General features: G+C 41.7%; 1 protein-coding gene and 1 pseudogene across 1 annotated transcript; both read right to left on the bottom strand.

The window, feature by feature from the left end:
- Nucleotides 1-1,095: 1,095 nt before the first annotated feature.
- LOC124989662 (40S ribosomal protein S18-like) lies at nucleotides 1,096-1,528 on the bottom strand (annotated as a pseudogene).
- Nucleotides 1,529-5,095: 3,567 nt separating this feature from the next.
- Hrnr (hornerin) lies at nucleotides 5,096-18,122 on the bottom strand. Its single transcript, XM_047559542.1, has 3 exons — nucleotides 18,082-18,122; nucleotides 17,062-17,224; nucleotides 5,096-15,425 (listed from the first exon to the last, which is right to left on the bottom strand). The coding sequence occupies exons 2-3, from the start codon at nucleotides 17,197-17,199 to the stop codon at nucleotides 6,273-6,275; spliced, it is 9,291 nt and encodes a 3,096-aa protein (XP_047415498.1). The 5' UTR covers nucleotides 17,200-17,224; nucleotides 18,082-18,122; the 3' UTR covers nucleotides 5,096-6,272.
- Between the last annotated feature and the right edge of the window lie 1,224 nt (nucleotides 18,123-19,346).

The raw sequence follows: 19,346 nt of genomic DNA, 5'->3' as shown, positions 1-19,346 counted from the left end.
TGTCAACAACAAGGACAATAAATAATCATGAACTCAATCTGCCTTTGAAGCAAGTAACAGGTGTCAAATACATCATCCAGAGCAGTAATAAATGAAACAACATGAATGGTGGAGGATGGAGTTATAGAAACCAATTAGTTCTAAAAGATGTTAAAAGTATAGTTAAGAGAAATGAAAATGTGATAGGAAGGTAGGAGAGCATTTACAATGTTCAGAAAGTAAGCAGAGAGAATGCAGAAGAGATGTAGCAGGTGATGTTTTTAAGGAAGGAGAAGAAAAAATAGGAAAAACAAAGTAAAGGGAGAGAGAAAGAACAAGAGTATTTCACTGTTAGAAGGAAAAGAAAGAAGAGAAAGAGAAACAAGAAAACCAAACCAAACCTAACCAAATTACTCAACTTTAAAGAAGAATTAAATTCTGGCATTTGCTGGTAAATGGATGGAGTTAGAGAATATTATGCTAAGTGAAATAAACCAAACACCCAAAACCAAAGGCTGAATGTTTTCTCTGATATGCCAATGCTAATTCAAAATAAGTGGGGTGGATAACATGTATCCCATTTGTATACAATAAAAAAAAAAAAGTGGGGTGGATAGGGAAGAATAGAGTTACTTTATATTAGGTAGAAGGGAGTGAAGGGGAGAGGAAGGGTTATGGGGGGAGGAATGATAGTACAATGAAACAGACATTATTACCTCATGTACATATATGAATGCATGACTGATGTGATCCTATAATGTGTATAATCAGAAAAATGAGAGATTACACTCCATTTATGTATGATCTATCAAAATGTATAAATGCATTCTATTGTCATGTACAACAGATTAGAACAAATAAAAAAATAAAAAAAATTAAATAAACTAAAGCCCCTAACTTTCAAAAGACAAAGAAAAAATACATCCAAAAGATGCTAAAAATGAGAAAAAAGTAAACAAATATGTGTATGTACATATGATGTCTATGAACCAATCAGCACAGCAAGAACACACACAAAACAAAAACAATGCTCCCCCCACCAATAGAATAAGTATTCTTTTTTTTTTTTTTTTTTTTTTAAGGCATATAAACTATTAACAGAAAAGGCATACAGACTCATTTCTTCTTGGACACACCCATGGTATGGCCATGGCGCCCAGTGGTCTTAGTGTGCTGGCCTCGGATGCGAAAGTCCTAGAAGTGGTGTGGCCCACTATGAGCCCTGATCTTCTTCAGTCACTCCAGGTCCTCCCAGAGCTTATTGTCTAGACCATTGGTCAGAACCTGGCTGTATTTTTCATCCTTTACATCCTGTTCAAGAACCAGTCTAGGATCTGCATAATGGTGATCATCATTATGATCACTCAACCTCAGTGAGTTCTGCCCTTTTGGTGAGGTCAATGTCTGCTTTCCTCAACACCACATGAGTGTATCTTTGCCCCACACCCTTAATGGCAGTGATGGTAAAGGCTATTTTCCGCCGCCCATTGATGTTTGTGTTCAGTACTCGCAAAATGTGCTGGAACTTCTCAGGAATCACTAGAGACATGGCAACAGCTGAGTGGTGGTGTGTAGGCCTCCTGTGGAAGAGCACATATTCTTAATAAAAGAGAAGGAATTGTCTCCACTGAGGTGGTCAAGATAGTTGATGGTAATGGCTGTTTACTGCTTATGCACAACTGTCCTTCTTTTTCTTTCTTCTTAGGCTATGTACTGAGAGAGAATGAGCAAGGACTAGAATTGTTAACCCCTTTTTGTGTTGGTCACTGAGCTGCCAGTTGGAGTGACCTGAGACTGCAGCTGGTTGAAATAGTTTTCAGCTTTCCTTCTCTCCAGTATAAGGTAGGAGTAGGAATTACTATCAGTTGGTGTTTTGTTTGCACAGACCAGGTCAATACACTCCCAGTGTGTGGCTGCTGCAGACTTCGATGAGGGGAGTTCTAGCCTTAGGGTCTTTATTGGGTAGTATCTGCTCTGGAGAGATTAGATCAGCACACCTTTAGGGTTCAAAATTTGCCAATCTCTGTTGGAAATCTCCCAGGACTTTCATACATGGGACAGGGGAGCCAATCTTCCATACAGTCTGCTGCCTGCAAACATAGCCCTCCTAGGCTCAGTTCTGGAGAATATTCACTCCTGCCTTTGTAGATTCCTAACCCTCTTCAGATGGTCACACCAGACTTAAAGGAAAAGCTGAGTTAGGCTCCCTTTCTTTTTTATGACTTGAATATCTTTAGGTACAGTCTTCTCTGTGCCTGTTTCACTTATGTTCTGCTAGGTACACTACACAGTAGGCACTTGCTTGAGCAGTATGGCAGTTTTTTCTTTCATCTCCTAGGCTTCTCAGCAGCAAACTGTAGCATGGTTACCTCGAGACGACTGCCACCTTAGCTCTTCACTTGCCAGTTGAGAAATACAGAGCACTGTTCAAACACCAGTTTGTGGTGTAACCTCTGGATTAGCTAAGTTCAGTCTGCTTTTCTGATCTCTAGTTTTTTCATACCAAATCTGTTCATTGTGTTTCTCTGCATTATCCCTCTCCTGTGTGGTGAACCAGGATCCCTACTGCTGCGGCTGCAACTGCTGCCACTGCTGCCACTGTCTTGGTTCTGATATACTTTCTTTGTTTAATGCACCTGAGTTTCTGAGTCTCTATGACACTCTGACTGTCTAATATTGAATTTTAGTGAAATCCCTCTGTAACCCACCTCATAGTGAAACAGTACTCCTGCTTAAATATCATGCCACAGAACAACTAGGAATGCAGTCTCTTCCTCTAATCTGCCATCCCTAATGTCCAACTTCTTGGCTTTTTAAATTTACTTTTTGTCAGAGTTAACACAAATGACCCCATTTTGATTCTCACAACTTCCATGAAAGTATATTTAACTAACTTTATAAGAAATTGCAAAGCTGTTTTCCAAAGCAGCTATATCATTTTACTTCCCCCAGCAGTACCAATATTTGAAATTGCCAGTGTTTTTAATTTTAACAGTTCTGATGGATGTGTAATAATACCTCTTTGTTTTAATTTTGCATTTACCTGATAACTGATGACATGTAATTTTTTTTTCCACGTGCTTATTGGCCATTTGTACATCTACTTTGTCTGTTTTAGTCAGCATTTTCGCCGCTGGGACCAAAAGACCTGACAAGAACAATTAGAGGAGGAAAGTTTATTTTGTGGCTTATGGTTTCAGAGGTCTCAGTCCAGAGATGGGCGACTCTATTCTTTAGGCCTTGAGATGAGGCTGAACATCGTGACAGAAGTGTGTGGTGGAGGCACAGGACATGACTCAGGACATGATGATCAGGAAGTAGAGAGGGATTTTAAGCTCAGCTCATCAAATATATACCCCAAAGGCATGCCCTCAATGACCCACCTCCTCCAGCCACAGCCTACCAACCTACAGTTACCACTCAGTTAATCCCTATTAGGGGGTTGATTCACTTATTGGGTTAAGGCTTTCATAACCCAATCACTTCACTTCTAAACCTTCTCGTGTTGTATCACACATGAACTTTTGGGGGATACCTTAAATCTACACCATAACGATGTCTTTTCAAATTTTTTGCACTTTTGGAGGGAGATGCTGGGGATTGAACCCAAGGGTTTAAACCCAAGGCTTTACCACAGAGCTACCTCCCCAGCCCTTTTATTTTTTTTATTTTGAGACAGGGTCTTGCTAAGTGCTGAGAGTGGCCTAAACTTGTGATACTCCTGTCTCAGCCTTCTCAGTTGCTAGAATTACAGGTGAGTGCCACTGCACCTGGCTCTTCTGACCATTGTAATTTTTTCTAGCTTTATTGGAGTATAAAAGTGATAAATTAAAGTTTATGTGTTGTCTGGTATAATGTTTTGATAAATGTATATGTTTTGAAGTGATTACCACAATCAAGCTAATTTGATTACTGTTTTTTGACATAATGAGAACATTTAAGATCTCTTAGCAAATTTCAAGATAAAATATATTACTATTCAATATAATCATGATATTGGATATTAGGTCTCCAGAACTTATTCGTCTTATAACTGAAAGTTTATAGCCTTTGACCAGTATATTCTATTTCTCCTGCCCCTTGACTCCTGGTAATCACCCTTCTACTTTTTGTTTCTGTGAGTTTGACTTTTTAAGATTCGAATTGTGAGATCATGTAGTAATTGTCCTTCTGTATCTATCTTACTTCACTCAGCATAATGTTCTCCAGGTTCAACAATTTGCAAAATGGCAGGATTTCCTTCTTTTTAAAGACTAAATAATATTCCATAAAGTACCTCATTTTCTTTATCCATTCATTCATCAGTTATCAATTAGGTTTTTTCCATTTCGTGGCTGTTATGAATAATGCTGCAGTGAACTTGGGAGTGCAAATGTGTTTTCAAGGGAGTGATTTTATTTCTTTTGTATATATACCCAGAAGTGGGATTGCTGGATCACATATGTAATAATTCCATTCTTAATTTTTTGAGAAACCTTCATACCATTTTCTGTAATGGCTGTACTGATGTAAATTCCCACAACAGTGCATTAAAGTTCCCTTTTTCCCACATCTTCACCAGCATTTTTATCTTTTGACTTTTTAACATCAGCCATCCTAACAGCTCTGAGGTGATACATTATTGTAGTTTAGATTTTCATTTCTCTGGTGATTACTGATATCAAGTACCTTTTCATGTACCTATTGATTATTTTCTGTTGTGTTTTGGAAAAGTATCTATTTAGGTTTTATAGCATTTTAAAATTATTTGTTTATTTCCTTTCTATTGGATTGTTACTTATATATTTTGAATATTCACCCTTTATTGTATATATTTTTATAAATAGCTCTCCCATTCTGTAGGGTTTTTTTCCTTATTGTTTCCTTTGCTGTGCACTTATTTATTTTAGTTCTGATGCCTATATCATATCCATAAAATCATTGCCCAAAATAATGCTTAGGTCTTTTGCCCATTTTCAAATTAAATTGTCAGTCTTATTGAGATTTAAAAACTCTTCATATATTCTGAGTTGTTTGTGAATGATAGGACCTCAGGAAATAGTTATTCTTGTTAGTTTTTAGTTTGACCACTTGTTTGAGAGAAATGAAATGAAGTAGCAATGAGACAAAACTCAGTATTTGATCACCATTTATGTAATGTTAATTTTAATGTAATGCAACAATTTGAATCTAAAGACTTGAAACAAACACATTACAGTCAAACCAAGGAACTATATATAACAGTGACAGCCTTCCTTTCCAGTTGGGTATTGATGATATTTCCCTACATGGAAAGGATAGTAAACTGTAGGAGGAATTGTATTTCCATCTTATAGAACCTCTAAAGTTTTCCAATTCAGAGCAACTTCACAGAAATAGGAGCCAAGATCTTTCTTGCTGAAACCAATTAAAGCCCACATTTGGATCTTTTGATTCTGACCTGAACCATCTCTGCTCTTTAAGAAATAGTGCTCTGCTGGGCACAGTGGCCCATGCCTGAAATTCCTTCTACTGGGGAGGCTGAGGCAGGAGGATCACAAGTTTGAGGCTGGCTTAGCAAGATCCTGTCTCAAAACAAAATTTTTAAAAGTTGGGATGGGAGAGAATCTGGGGATGTAGCTCAATGGTAGAGAGCTTGCATAGCATGTATGAGACCCTATGTTCAATCCCAAGTACCATTAAAAAAAATTATACTTGCTTGTTGGCTAGGGAGAAGAATTTGAAGCAACTTTTTAATGCCACTAGTTAGTGCTGATCAAAGGTATCACCAGAAATAGGGGTTTGTTGGTTTTTGAGAAACAAAGAAACCACTCAGGCTACATCTTTGGTTTAGGTCTTTTGTGTTTCTGCTGCCATCCAATGTAGGTCACAGCAAAAATTAGAGTACATGTTGCTGTAAGAGAAAGCTTTGGCTCCAGGACTAGTAATGCATTTGTAATATATAGCTTTATAAATCTACAAGATTTGTTTTGGAATCATCTCTAATTAAATAATGACCTCTTTAAAAAGACACCTTAACTAAATCCCATACTCTTTAAATACTTTGCTTTATTCTTCTAAATTTAGCCCCCAACATTAATAATTTATTCAACCTAATATTTCCTAACAGAGTACCCCAAATAATACCCTACATTCTTTGGAAGGAATCCAGTAATAAGGAACAGAGTACATTATAGCTTTAAGAGAAAAGAATAGGAACAGATATATCTACTTTGAGAAAGAAATTTCATGATGAATTACTTATCTGCAAGTTTTTCATTTCTTGAATTGCTATTTCAGTTAATTTAACTTATTTTTACTATTCATTTCTAGAATTAGCACTTCAGCTCTTGGACATATTCATAGAGTGGAGTGCTACTATTAAAACTATTGGAACTTGAACCCACACTTCCCTCTCCATAGATACCTCCTCTTCCTCTTTGATAGTAGTAGCTACCTTGTCTGTTGTCCTCATTGCAAAATGGCAGTATATTGGTAGTATTGGATCTAGACTGTCCATAACAGGGTGTTACTTGTCCAAAGGTACAACCTGAGGAACTTTCTGCTTGTCTGTAATTGTTTCTTGATTGTCCTTCATTATAATTTGAATGGTTATAGCTTGATTCACACTGGTTTCCACATCTCCCTTGTGATTCATGTTGTTCATAACTAGAACACTGACTGGGTCCAGAGCTACATGATCCAGACCTAAATGTGTGACATGATCCAGACCCATATTGTTGAGAGCTGGAACACAGACCAGATCCAGAACAATATTGTCCAGAGATAGATGAAGGACAAGAACCAGACCCATATTGTTCAGAATGAGAACACTGACCAGATCCAGAATAATGTTGTCCAGAGATAGAGGAAGGACATGAACCAGACCCATATTGTTCAGAGCTGCAACTCTGACCTGAGCCAGACCCAAATTGGCTGTGGCTAGAAAAATGACTTGAGGTAGATCCCTGTTGGCCATAGTTAGAAGACTGATTTGAACCACACCCATTTTGACCATAACTGGAAGATTGACTTGAGCTGGACCAAGGTTGGCCATGGCATGATGACTGTCCATAGCCAGAAGTTTGACCTAAGCCAGATCCATTCTGACTAAAGCCAGAAGACCCTCCTGAACAAGATTCATGTTGACCAAAGCCAGAAAATTCTCCTGAACCAGATTCTTGTTGCCCCAAATTGGAAGACTGACTTGATCCAGACCCATGCTGAAAGCCATAAGACTGACCTGAGCCAGACCCATGTTGACCAAAACTAGAAGACTCTCTTGAACCAGACCCATGTTGCCTATGACTAGAAGACTGGCCTGATCCAGATCTGTGTTGTCCATAGCTAGGAGACTGACTTAAACCAGATCCATGCTGACCATAACTGGAAGACTGGCCTGAGTTGGATCCATACTGACCACAGCATGAGGACTGTCCTGATGTTGAACCATGTTGTCCGTAGCCAGAGGATTGACCTAAGCCTGATCCATGCTGACTAAAGCCAGGTGACCCCATGGAACCAGATTCATGTTGACCAAAGCCAGAAACCTCTCTGGAGCCAGAACCATATTGCTGTTGGTTAGAAAACTGGCCAGATCCAGACCAATGTTGACTATGACTAGAATACTGACTGGAACCAGACCTCGAGCCACGATACCTAGAAGGCTGATTTGAACCAGACCAGTGCTGATCATACCAGGAAGACTGTCCTGAGCTGGATTCATGTGGGCCACAGCTTGATGATTGTTCTGATGAAGAACCATGTTGTCCATAATTGGAGGATTGACTTAAGCCAGATCCATGATGACTAAAGCCAGAAGTCTCTCCTGATTCAGACCCATGTTGACCAAAGCCAGAAGACTGACTGAATCCAGACCCATGTTGGCTACAGCTAGAAGACTGACCTGAGCCAGACCCATGCTGACCATAGTTAGAAGACTGACCTAAGCTTGATCCATGCTGATTAAAGCCAGAAGATTCCTCTGAGCCAGACCTATGTTGACCACAACCAGATGATTCTCTTGAACCAGAACCATGTTGCCTGTGGTTAGAATACTGTCCAGATCCAGACCTCTGTCTGTGGTAGCTAGAAGACTGACCTGAATGAGAGCCATGTTGACCATAGCTGGAAGACTGACCTGTAGTGGACCCATGTTGGCCACAGCTTGATGACTGTCCTAATGATGAACCATACTGTCCACTACTTGAGGATTGACCTAAGCCAGATCCATGCTGATTAAAGCCGGAAGACTCTCCTGATGCAGAAGACTGACTGAATCCAGATCCATGTTGACTATGGCTATAAGAATGACCTGAGCCAGACCTATATCCACCATAAGTAGAAGACTGACCTGATCCAGACTCATGCGGACCATAGCGGGGGGACTGACCTAAGCTTGATCCATGCTGACTAGAGCTGGAAGACTCTCTTGATCCAGACCTATGATGAACAAAACCAGATGACTGTCTTGAACGAGACCCATATTGCCTGTGGCTAGAAGACTGGCCTGATCTAGAACTGTGTTGACCACAACTAGAAGACTGACCTGAACCAGATTCATACTGACCATAAGTGGAAGACTGAACAGAGCTGGGCCCTTGTTGACCACAAGTGGATGACTGTCCTGATGATGATGAACCATATTGCCTGCTACCAGAAGATTGATTTAAACCAGATCCATGGTGACTTAAGCCAGAAGTCTCTCCTGAGCCAGATCCATATGGACCAAAGCTAGATGATTCTCCTGAACCAGAGCCAGGTTGGCCATACCTAGATGACTGACCAGAACCAGACCCACGTTGCCTGTGTCTAGAATATTGGCCTGATCCAGAATTCTGTCGACCATAGCTAGAAGACTGATTTGTGCTGGAACCATATTGGCCACAATTGGATGACTGACCTGATGATGAACCATATTGTCTGCTATTAGAATGACCTAAGCCAGATCCATGCTCATTAAAGCTAGAAGACTCTCTAGAGCCAGACCCATGCTGACCAAAGCTAGAAGACTCTCCTGAACCAGACCCATATTGACCAAAACCCGAAAACTCTCTTGAACCTGATCTGTGTTGCCTGTGACTAGAAGACTGATGTGAACCAGACCCAGGCTGTCCATAGCTGGAAGACCAATGTGAACTGGACCCATGTTGGCCACAGCTTGAAGACTGTCCTGACGATGAGCCATGTTGTCCACTACTAGAGGATGGACCTAAGCCAGATCCATGCTGATGAAAGCCAGATGACTCTCCTGAGCCAGACCCTTGTCCAAAAGTAGAAGATGCTCCTGAGCCAGAACCATGTTGCCTATGGCTAGAAGATTGGCTTGATCCAGATCCATGCTGGCCATAGCTGGTAGTCGAACTTGAGCTGGACCCATGTTGGCCACAGCTTGATGACTGTCCTGATAATGAGCCATGTTGTCCACTACTAGAGGATTGGCCTAAACCAGATCCCTGGTGACTAAAACCAGAAGTCTCTCCTGAGCCAGACCCATATTGACCAAAGCTAGAAGACTCCCTTGACCCAGACTCATGTTGACCCAAACCAGATGACTCTCTTGAACTAGACCTGTGTTGCCTGTGACTAGAAGATTGACCTAAACCAGACCCATGCTGTCCATAACTGGAAGACTGACTTGAACTGGACCCATGTTGGCCACAGCTTGAAGACTGTCCTGACAATGAGCCATGTTGTCCACTACTAGAGGATGGACCTAAGCCAGATCCATGCTGATGAAAGCTAGACTCTCCTGAGCCAGACCCTTGTCCAAAACTAGAAGATTCTTTTGAACTAGATCTATGTTGTCTGTACCTTGAAGACAGCCCTGAACCAGAACCACATTGCCTGTGGCTATAAGACTGACTCGATCCAGATCTATGCTGGTTATAGCTAGATTGACTGGAACCAGACCCATGTTGACCAGAGTTGGAAGACTGACCTGAGTTGGACCCACGTTGGCCACAGCTTGATGACTGTCCTGATGATGAGCCAGGTTGTCCACTACTAGAGGATTGGCCTAAACCAGATCCCTGGTGACTAAAGCCAGAAGTCTCTCCTGAGCCAGAACCATATTGACCAAAGCTAGAAGACTCCCTTGACCCATACCCATGTTGACCCAAACCAGATGACTCTCTTGAACTAGACCTATGTTGCCGGTGACTAGAAGTCTGTCCCGAACCAGAACCATACTGTCCATAGCTGGAAGACTGACTTGAACTGGACCCATGTTGGCCACAGTTTGATGACTGTCCACTACTAGAGGATGGACCTAAGCCAGATCCATGCTGATGAAAGCCAGATGACTCTCCTGAGCCAGATCCTTGTCCAAAAGTAGAAGATGCTCCTGAGCCAGAACCATGTTGTCTATGGCTAGAAGATTGGCTTGATCCAGATCCATGCTGTCCATAGCTAGACATTGAACCTGAGCCGGACCCATATTGGCCACAGCTTGATGACTGTCCTGATGATGAGCCATGTTGTCCATAGCTGGAAGACTGACCTGAGCTAGACTCATGTTGGCCGCAGCTTGACGAACCATGTTGTCCACCTCTAGAGGATTGGCCAAACCCAGATCCATGGTGACTAATGCCAGAAGTCTCTCCTGAGCCAGAACCATATTGACCAAAGCTAGAAGACTCTCTTGACCCAGACCCATGTTGACCCAAACCAGATGATTCTCTTGAACTAGACCTGTGTCGCCTGTGACTAGAAGACTGAACTGAACCAGACCCATGCTGTCCATAGTTGGAAGACTGACCTGAGCTAGACCCATGTTGGCCGCAGCTTGACGAACCATGTTGTCCACCTCTAGAGGATTGGCCGAACCCAGATCCCTGGTGATTAAAGCCAGAAGTCTCTCCTGAGCCAGAATCATATTGACCAAAGCTAGAAGACTCTCTTGACCCAGACCCATGTTGACCCAAACCAGATGACTCTCTTGAACTAGACCTGTGTCGCCTGTGACTAGAAGACTGACCTGAACCAGACCCATGCTGTCCATAGTTGGAAGACTGACTTGAACTGGACCCATGTTGGCCACAGTTTGATGACTGTCCTGATGATGAGACATGTTGTCCACTACTAGAGGATGGACCTAAGCCAGATCCATGCTGATGAAAGCCAGATGACTCTCCTGAGCCAGACCCTTGTCCAAAAGTAGAAGATGCTCCTGAGCCAGAACCATGTTGCCTATGGCTAGAAGATTGGCTTGATCCAGATCTATGCTGTTCATAGCTGGACATTGAACCTGAGCTGGACCCATATTGGCCACAGCTTGATGACTGTCCTGATGATGAGCCATGTTGTCCATAGCTGGAAGACTGACCTGAGCTAGACCCATGTTGTCCACCTCTAGAGGATTGGCCGAACCCAGATCCCTGGTGACTAAAGCCAGAAGTCTCTCCTGAGCCAGAACCATATTGACCAAAGCTAGAAGACTCTCTTGACCCAGACCCATGTTGACCCAAACCAGATGACTCTCTTGAACTAGACCTGTGTCGCCTGTGACTAGAAGACTGACCTGAACCAGACCCATGCTGTCCATAGCTGGAAGACTGACTTGAACTGGACCCATGTTGGCCACAGCTTGATGACAGTCCTGATGATGAACCATGTTGTTCACTACTAGAGGATGTACCTAAGCCAGATCCATGCTGATGAAAGCCAGATGACTCTCCTGAGCCAGACCCTTGTCCAAAAGTAGAAGATGCTCCTGAGCCAGAACCATGTTGCCTATGGCTAGAAGATTGGCTTGATCCAGATCCATGCTGGCCATAGCTGGTAGTTGAACTTGAGCTCGACCCATGTTGGCCACAGCTTGATGAGTGTCCTGATGATGAGCCATGTTGTCCACCTCTAGAGGATTGGCCGAACCCAGATCCCTGGTGACTAAAGCCAGAAGTCTCTCCTGAGCCAGAACCATATTGACCAAAGCTAGAAGACTCTCTTGACCCAGACCCATGTTGACCCAAACCAGATGACTCTCTTGAACTAGACCTGTGTCGCCTGTGACTAGAAGACTGACCTGAACCAGACCCATGCTGTCCATAGTTGGAAGACTGACTTGAACTGGACCCATGTTGGCCACAGTTTGATGACTGTCCTGATGATGAGACATGTTGTCCACTACTAGAGGATGGACCTAAGCCAGATCCATGCTGATGAAAGCCAGATGACTCTCCTGAGCCAGACCCTTGTCCAAAAGTAGAAGATGCTCCTGAGCCAGAACCATGTTGCCTATGGCTAGAAGATTGGCTTGATCCAGATCCATGCTGGCCATAGCTGGTAGTTGAACTTGAGCTCGACCCATGTTGGCCACAGCTTGATGACTGTCCTGATGATGAGCCATGTTGTCCATAGCTGGAAGACTGACCTGAGCTAGACCCATGTTGTCCACCTCTAGAGGATTGGCCGAACCCAGATCCCTGGTGACTAAAGCCAGAAGTCTCTCCTGAGCCAGAACCATATTGACCAAAGCTAGAAGACTCTCTTGACCCAGACCCATGTTGACCCAAACCAGATGACTCTCTTGAACTAGACCTGTGTCGCCTGTGACTAGAAGACTGACGTGAACCAGACCCATGCTGTCCATAGCTGGAAGACTGACTTGAACTGGACCCATGTTGGCCACAGCTTGATGACAGTCCTGATGATGAACCATGTTGTTCACTACTAGAGGATGTACCTAAGCCAGATCCATGCTGATGAAAGCCAGATGACTCTCCTGAGCCAGACCCTTGTCCAAAAGTAGAAGATGCTCCTGAGCCAGAACCATGTTGCCTATGGCTAGAAGATTGGCTTGATCCAGATCCATGCTGGCCATAGCTGGTAGTTGAACTTGAGCTCGACCCATGTTGGCCACAGCTTGATGAGTGTCCTGATGATGAGCCATGTTGTCCACCTCTAGAGGATTGGCCTAAACCAGATCCCTGGTGACTAAAGCCAGAAGTCTCTCCTGAGCCAGAACCATATTGACCAAAGCTAGAAGACTCCCTTGACCCAGACTCATGTTGACCCAAACCAGATGACTCTCTTGAACTAGACCTGTGTTGCCTGTGACTAGAAGACTGACCTAAACCAGACCCATGCTGTCCATAGCTGGAAGACTGACTTGAACTGGACCCATGTTGGCCACAGTTTGATGACTGTCCTGATGATGAGCCATGTTGTCCACTACTAGAGGATGGACCTAAGCCAGATCCATGCTGATGAAAGCCAGATGACTCTCCTGAGCCAGACCCTTGTCCAAAAGTAGAAGACCCTCCTGAGCCAGAACCATGTTGCCTATGGCTAGAAGATTGGCTTGATCCAGATCTGTGCTGACTATAGCTAGAAGACTGACCTGAGCTGGACCCATATTGGCCACAGTTTGATGACTGTCCTGATGATGAGCCATGTTGTCCACTACTAGAGGATGGACCTAAACCAGATCCATGCTCTCCTGAGCCAGACCCTTGTCCAAAAGTAGAAGATGCTCCTGAGCCAGAACCATGTTGCCTATGGCTAGAAGATTGGCCTGATCCAGATCTGTGCTGATGATAGCTGGAAGACTGACCTGAGCTGGACCCATGTTGTCCACAGCTGGAAGACTGACCTGAGCTAGACCCATGTTGGCCACAGCTTGATGAACCATGTTGTCCACTTCTAGAGGATTGGCCTAAGCCAGATCCATGGTGACTAATGCCAGAAGTCTCTCCTGAGCCAGAATCATATTGACCAAAGCTAGAAGACTCTCTTGACCCAGACCCATGTTGACCCAAACCAGATGACTCTCTTGAACTAGACCTATGTTGCCTGTGGCTAGAGGACTGACCTGAACCAGATCCATGCTGTCCATAGCTGGAAGACTGACTTGAATTGGACCCATGTTGGCCACAGCTTGATGACTGTCCTGATGATGAGCCATATTGTGTGCTACTAGAAGACTGACCTAAGCCAGATCCATGCTGGCTAAAGCCAGAAGATTCTCCTGATCTAGATCTTTGTTGAGCAGAACCAGAAGACTGACTTGACCCAGACCCATGCTGACCATAACTAGAGGATTGACCTGAGGTAGACTCATGGTATTTTTGACTAGAAGATTGACTTGAGCCACATCCATATTTTTCATAATTAGAGGGTTGGCCTGATCTAGAGCTATGCTTTTGTCTTCTACAACTCCCTGACTGATGACCTGAGTTGGATTCATGGTATTTTTGTTTAGAAGAAATACTGGATCCAGAACCACATTGTTCATAACCAGAAGACTCTCCATATCCAGTCTCTAGGTGACCATGGCTAGTAGACTGTCCTGAACCAGACCCCTCATGACCATAGGCAGAGGACTGACCTATGCCAGAGCCATGCTTTTGTCTTCTGTAGCTCTCTGTTGGATGACTCGAGCTGCTGCTGTGTTTTCTCTGAGCAGAGGACTGGTAGGAGCTTGGTTGATTTTTGTCACCGCTGATGGACTTGTCTGATTCAGACCCATATTCTTCATAGCTTGAGGACTGTCTTGATTCAGAACCATATTTTTGTTGGCTATATTCTGATTGACCACTTGAACTTGATCTAGGTTTCCTTTGACTAGAAGAATGACTAAAGCTGGAGCCCTGTTTTTCATTCCGTGATGACTGATCTAAATCAGATCCACCTTGTTCACAGCTTGAAGACTTGCTTGAGCTTGATCCCTGATTTTGTTTTTCCCAGCTCCCTGACTGACCACTTGAGCTGGATCCATGTCTTCTTTTATTAGGGGGATGACCTGAGCTAGACCTATGTTTTCCAAAATTGGAAGACTCACTTGAATTGGAATGGTATCCTTGTTCATCACAGGTACCTGATTGAGATCCTGCGTTTGGTTCATACCATCTCTGTTGAGAGGACTGGCCTGAGCCAGACTCACTAGCAGAACCAGAAGGGTCATTTGAATTTGACCATTGGTCTTGTCCTTCACAACTTCCTGAGCTGAATCTGTGATGCCTCCTACCAGAGGACAGGCCTGATTTCTTATTTTGCTTATTCCCTAAAAGTTCATTTGGTTTAGATCTGTCTTCCTGATGAGCACCATGCTTGTTATTTTCACTATGCTCAGAGTGGTCTGAAATTGACTCTGTCCTTTCCCCAGAACTTTGCCAGTGCTCAGAATTAGACAAAATTCCTCGATGCCTCAATTTTCTGGATGTGAACCTAGGCCTGTGTTTAATGCTTCCTGTGGAGCTCCTGGAATAGGAGTCATTCTCTCCTGCACTTGAACTTGAATAACTGGAAGAGGATTCTTGCCATTTGTCTTCCTCTTCTTCTGTTTCACTCTGTTCCTCTTGGTGCTGGTGACTGTGATCTCTCTGCTTTGACCCTGAAGCTTGGCAGTAATCTTTGCCAATGATTTTATTACAAGCCTTAGCCAGCTTGAATATCATCAGAAGATACTCAGTAAAATCCACTTTGTTGTTATGATCTTGATCCAGACTTTGCATGATGATATCTACAGTGTCTGGATCATCTGGATTCTGTATAGGAGCAAGGTACAGAGGGTATCTCTGTCAGTATGGACTACACACTTAGTTAATCAATTGAAGGAAGACTGTAGAAATGTGAATGTTTGGTATATTTAGATGGAACTCAACCACATAGTCCTCTGGGCTAGATTACCCCCAAAGAGAAAGGAATATGCAATGAATACTGCAGTGAGAAATAGCTAGAAGGGGACACAACTGAAAGAGGAAAGGGAACAATTATTTTTGGTGAAGAATGGTCAAATAGGAACAGTTAACGAATTAGAAAGAAAAATTTTGGATTTCTCCATTACTTATATGTGACTTTTCTTTGTTAAATTTAGTAGTTAACTAATTAATCCAGTCATTCAAGAAAGATTTATTGTATACCTGTTATCTGCCTAGCATTGTGTTATATGAGGAACTAAAGTGGTGAACAAATTTGGTTCTGACAAAATGAAATTTAAAGTTAAATGGATCAGGTACATAAACTTAAAATTATAATTTATTGTGATAAGGTTTCTATGAGTGGCATCAGAAAGTAACCACTCAGGATCCAAGAAAGGTTAATAAGAAGACGTGTTGCCTTTGAAGGAAGGGTTAAAATAATCCAAATGAAGGGATTGAAAGGAAAGAAGAGGGGGAAAAAGATTCTTCCAGGCAGAGGGAATGATTTGAAAAAGGGCTAGAGGTGAGAGAAGGTATGGTTCATTCAAAGGACTGAAAGAAAATCAAGATTGCTATTTAGAATCTGAGAACTCAAGAGCTGTGACTAGAGAGATATCAGGTCTAAATTATAACTTTTATGTCATGTTAAGAAGTTTTGGGTTTTAGATATGAGCAGATGAGAGCTGTTGAAGGATTCTGAGTACCAAATGTTGAGATTGGAAATATGAGATGACCTGAACCAGGCGACTAAGTGATGAAGAGAAATGGGCTGTTTTAAAGTCTGTAGATGAACTAGATGGAGGATGGAAGGTGGTGCTGACTGCTGAGGGTGAGGAAATCAAGAATGGCACCAGGTTTCTATGTTGGGCAAAAAGGAGGAGGAATGAGTTTAGAAGGGAAGATGATGAGATTCATATCTGACACATGTAATTTAAAACATCTAAAGAATTCCAAATAACAATATTATGTAGGAGTTGTTTTAAGGAGTTGAAAATCAAGAACTAGACTTAAATTCCCAAATACTTATTTCTAAAGCTGACAGTTTTAAAGAGGTGCTCATTCTCTTAGTGATTTCGGGGTGCCAATTTTCTGAATTTAGAGACCTATGGTACCAGAATCTTAGAGATGAGTAGTGGTCTGGACATTTCAAAATGAAAAGACAAAGTGAAGGAGATGCATTTCACCTACTTTGCAGTTTTTCTGAGAACCATAGACAGGACATTTTAATATAGGACATTACACCCATAGATAGGACATTTAAAAATCTATGTATGTTTTCTATTCTTTGGTAGGATTATTGACCTTGCTCATGTTATGGAAAGCATATGGTTCAACTTTTGATGGTATCTCAATCCTACCAAACCTGGTTCTTTATTACCATGTAGGGTGAGTTCTTTAGGATGTTTGGCATATATGACAGAAAGGCAGGAAGGGGTGAAGAAGAGAACTGCTAGAGAATTCAATCTTAGCATGGACTTCTTACCTTCAGAATTTGGTGAAACTCATTTTCCAAAAGTTCTTTCAACTCTGCCTTGTTTAACATGTCACATTCCCCATGTGGGGTGGTATATTGGTAGAAAACATCAATGACAGTCACAATGCCTTGTAGGAGTTTAGACATCTTTTTTTTTCAAATTTAAGTTTACCTAAAGGGAGAAAAAATAGAATTACAACCTCTTATTATTATTCTTTCTTGCTTAAACATATACATAGGTCCAATTATTTTAGTAATTGTCAGCTATGATTAATTTCATTTAGTTGTAATCAAGAACTAATCCAGAATTGAGCAACTTGTCCAAGCCATGTAGCAAGAGAGTGATGAAATCAGGAACAGAATCCATAGATCTTATTTCCCTCCCTGAGTAAGTGTAGAAGCAAAGACTTTCTGTTTTGGACCCTGTCTTTAATGGGGGTATGAGCTTTGTGCTGGAGCTACAGAAATTCCGAGTGTGCCAGTTCATCCACTAACTAGTTTCTTTGTAGGACTCAGTCATCATACTTCAAGGGACAGGTCTATCATCTTTATGATATGCCTAATTACAGCTAAGGAGCACCAGTAGCTGAACTAGACCCTCAAGACATCTAGGCAAGGGAAAGTAGACATAGTGGGCAAAACCAACCACAGACCTAGGTGATAAGAAGCTGGAGGTGGCTGCTGTCAGATTTAGCTTTGTTTTTATTCTTCAAGCAGTCACTGACCTTTAGGTCATACTGGTTGTACAAAAGAGAGAAAAAACTCAGTGTAAAAGAGACAACCAATCTAATGGATAACTAGATTCCCATCATCTTAATGAAAGATATTAAAGAAATGAGACAATATATAGTTCAGTAGTTGCTTCATTTTTCTACTCAATACAGTTAAACTTACACCAAAGTTCCCAAGAGTATTCTAAAAAGAAGACTGGTATCCAGTGCTTCTTTGCCTTAGAGCATATCCTGGACTTTTATAATTTATAGTCCTAATGAAGTACCCATTAGTAGAACTTAATCTCTGCTCACTTACCTAGTTCACCAGAGGAACAATAGGATGGAGACTGAAGCAGCTTGCAGGGTGCTTCTAGTTTGGGATAGAGACCTTTTTATAGTGAAAATAATGGTCCATCTTAGGGAGGAGCTGCTCTCTTTGAGATGTCCTAATTCATTCCTAAACAAGTCCTGCTCCTTCTCCATCTCCACCTCCCAGGTGATTACCTTCTCACTTCCTTAGATGTTCACCTGAGATTGCAATAGCAGTTCCCAAATCTGGGCTAGTATCAGCCCCACCTGCCAAAATCTCAGGACACTTTGCAGAAAGGCCTCTGTGTATTCATCCAACTATGCCACACAGTGTATTGACAACAAAAAAATTGTGTGGAATTTAAAGGAAGTTGAATGGAGTATGTGCAGGTACATTAGAGTTCAAATGTCAAAGAATCATGGAATTAAATGTCCAAAAGGAAACTTAAAGATCATCTAGTCAGGCTCCCATTCTAAGCTACATTTTCTTATATAAGATTCTAGTCAGAGTGTTTCCCATGATTTTATTAGTACCTCTTGGAACAGATAATGACTGTAGAGGCTGTCATCATCTGTTTACTAACTCAGTTTGTTTGATGTTAGTGATCATTCATCATTGTAGCTTTCATTTGAGCAGCCATATAACCTTAGGAAGAAAGGCATGTTCTCCAGAACAGTGTTTAGAATCCCTCATGATTTGGACTGTGACTTCTCTCCAACTCCATTTTCTTTTCTCCAGATTCTCCTTTATGTTCCACTTTTAATTAACTACTTCCATTTTCCTGAATATACTGTTACTTGATGTTTTTTTCTTAGAATACCTTTCCTCATTATCTGCCTAGTGAACTATTAATTCTTTAAAATCTACTTTAGCCCTTACTCTGTAGGAAATATTTCTTGAATTACTTAAGACAGAGGTATAAATGATTAATTTGTTCATAATTTTATAGTTATATCAGTTATACTACATTGTAGTCTTTAAAATTTTCTTACTGTGCAATCGATGTATATTATAAAAATTAGAAAAAATTTGATAAGTGAAGAAAATTGAAATACCTGTAAATGTACTAACCAGAAATAGCTACTATTAATTATTTGACTCACTGTTAATTGTTTGGTTAATTATTTCACACATACACGTATATATTTGTTTATGTGCTTATGTAACTTCCAGACTATGTGCTTCTTGAGAATAAGGAATGGGCATTATTTATCCTTATATTACTTAGAGACCCACTATATTACTTGGCACATAAAGGTCTCCAATAAATG

The sequence above is a fragment of the Sciurus carolinensis genome, chromosome 1 (genome assembly GCF_902686445.1).
Source record: "Sciurus carolinensis chromosome 1, mSciCar1.2, whole genome shotgun sequence".
Classification (NCBI taxonomy): domain Eukaryota; kingdom Metazoa; phylum Chordata; class Mammalia; order Rodentia; family Sciuridae; genus Sciurus; species Sciurus carolinensis.
The sequence above is the reverse complement of the archived record's forward strand: the minus strand, read 5'-3'. Positions and strand labels throughout refer to the sequence as shown.

What these genes read in the sequence shown, in the direction of transcription:
- Hrnr (XM_047559542.1), bottom strand. Translation starts at nt 17,199, where the DNA reads ATGTCTAAACTCCTACAAGGCATTGTGACTGTCATTGATGTTTTCTAC. An exon ending in AGTTTCACCAAATTCTGAAG is followed by an intron (nt 15,426 to 17,061) that starts GTAAGAAGTCCA and finishes GCTCCTATACAG; the next exon opens with AATCCAGATGATCCAGACAC.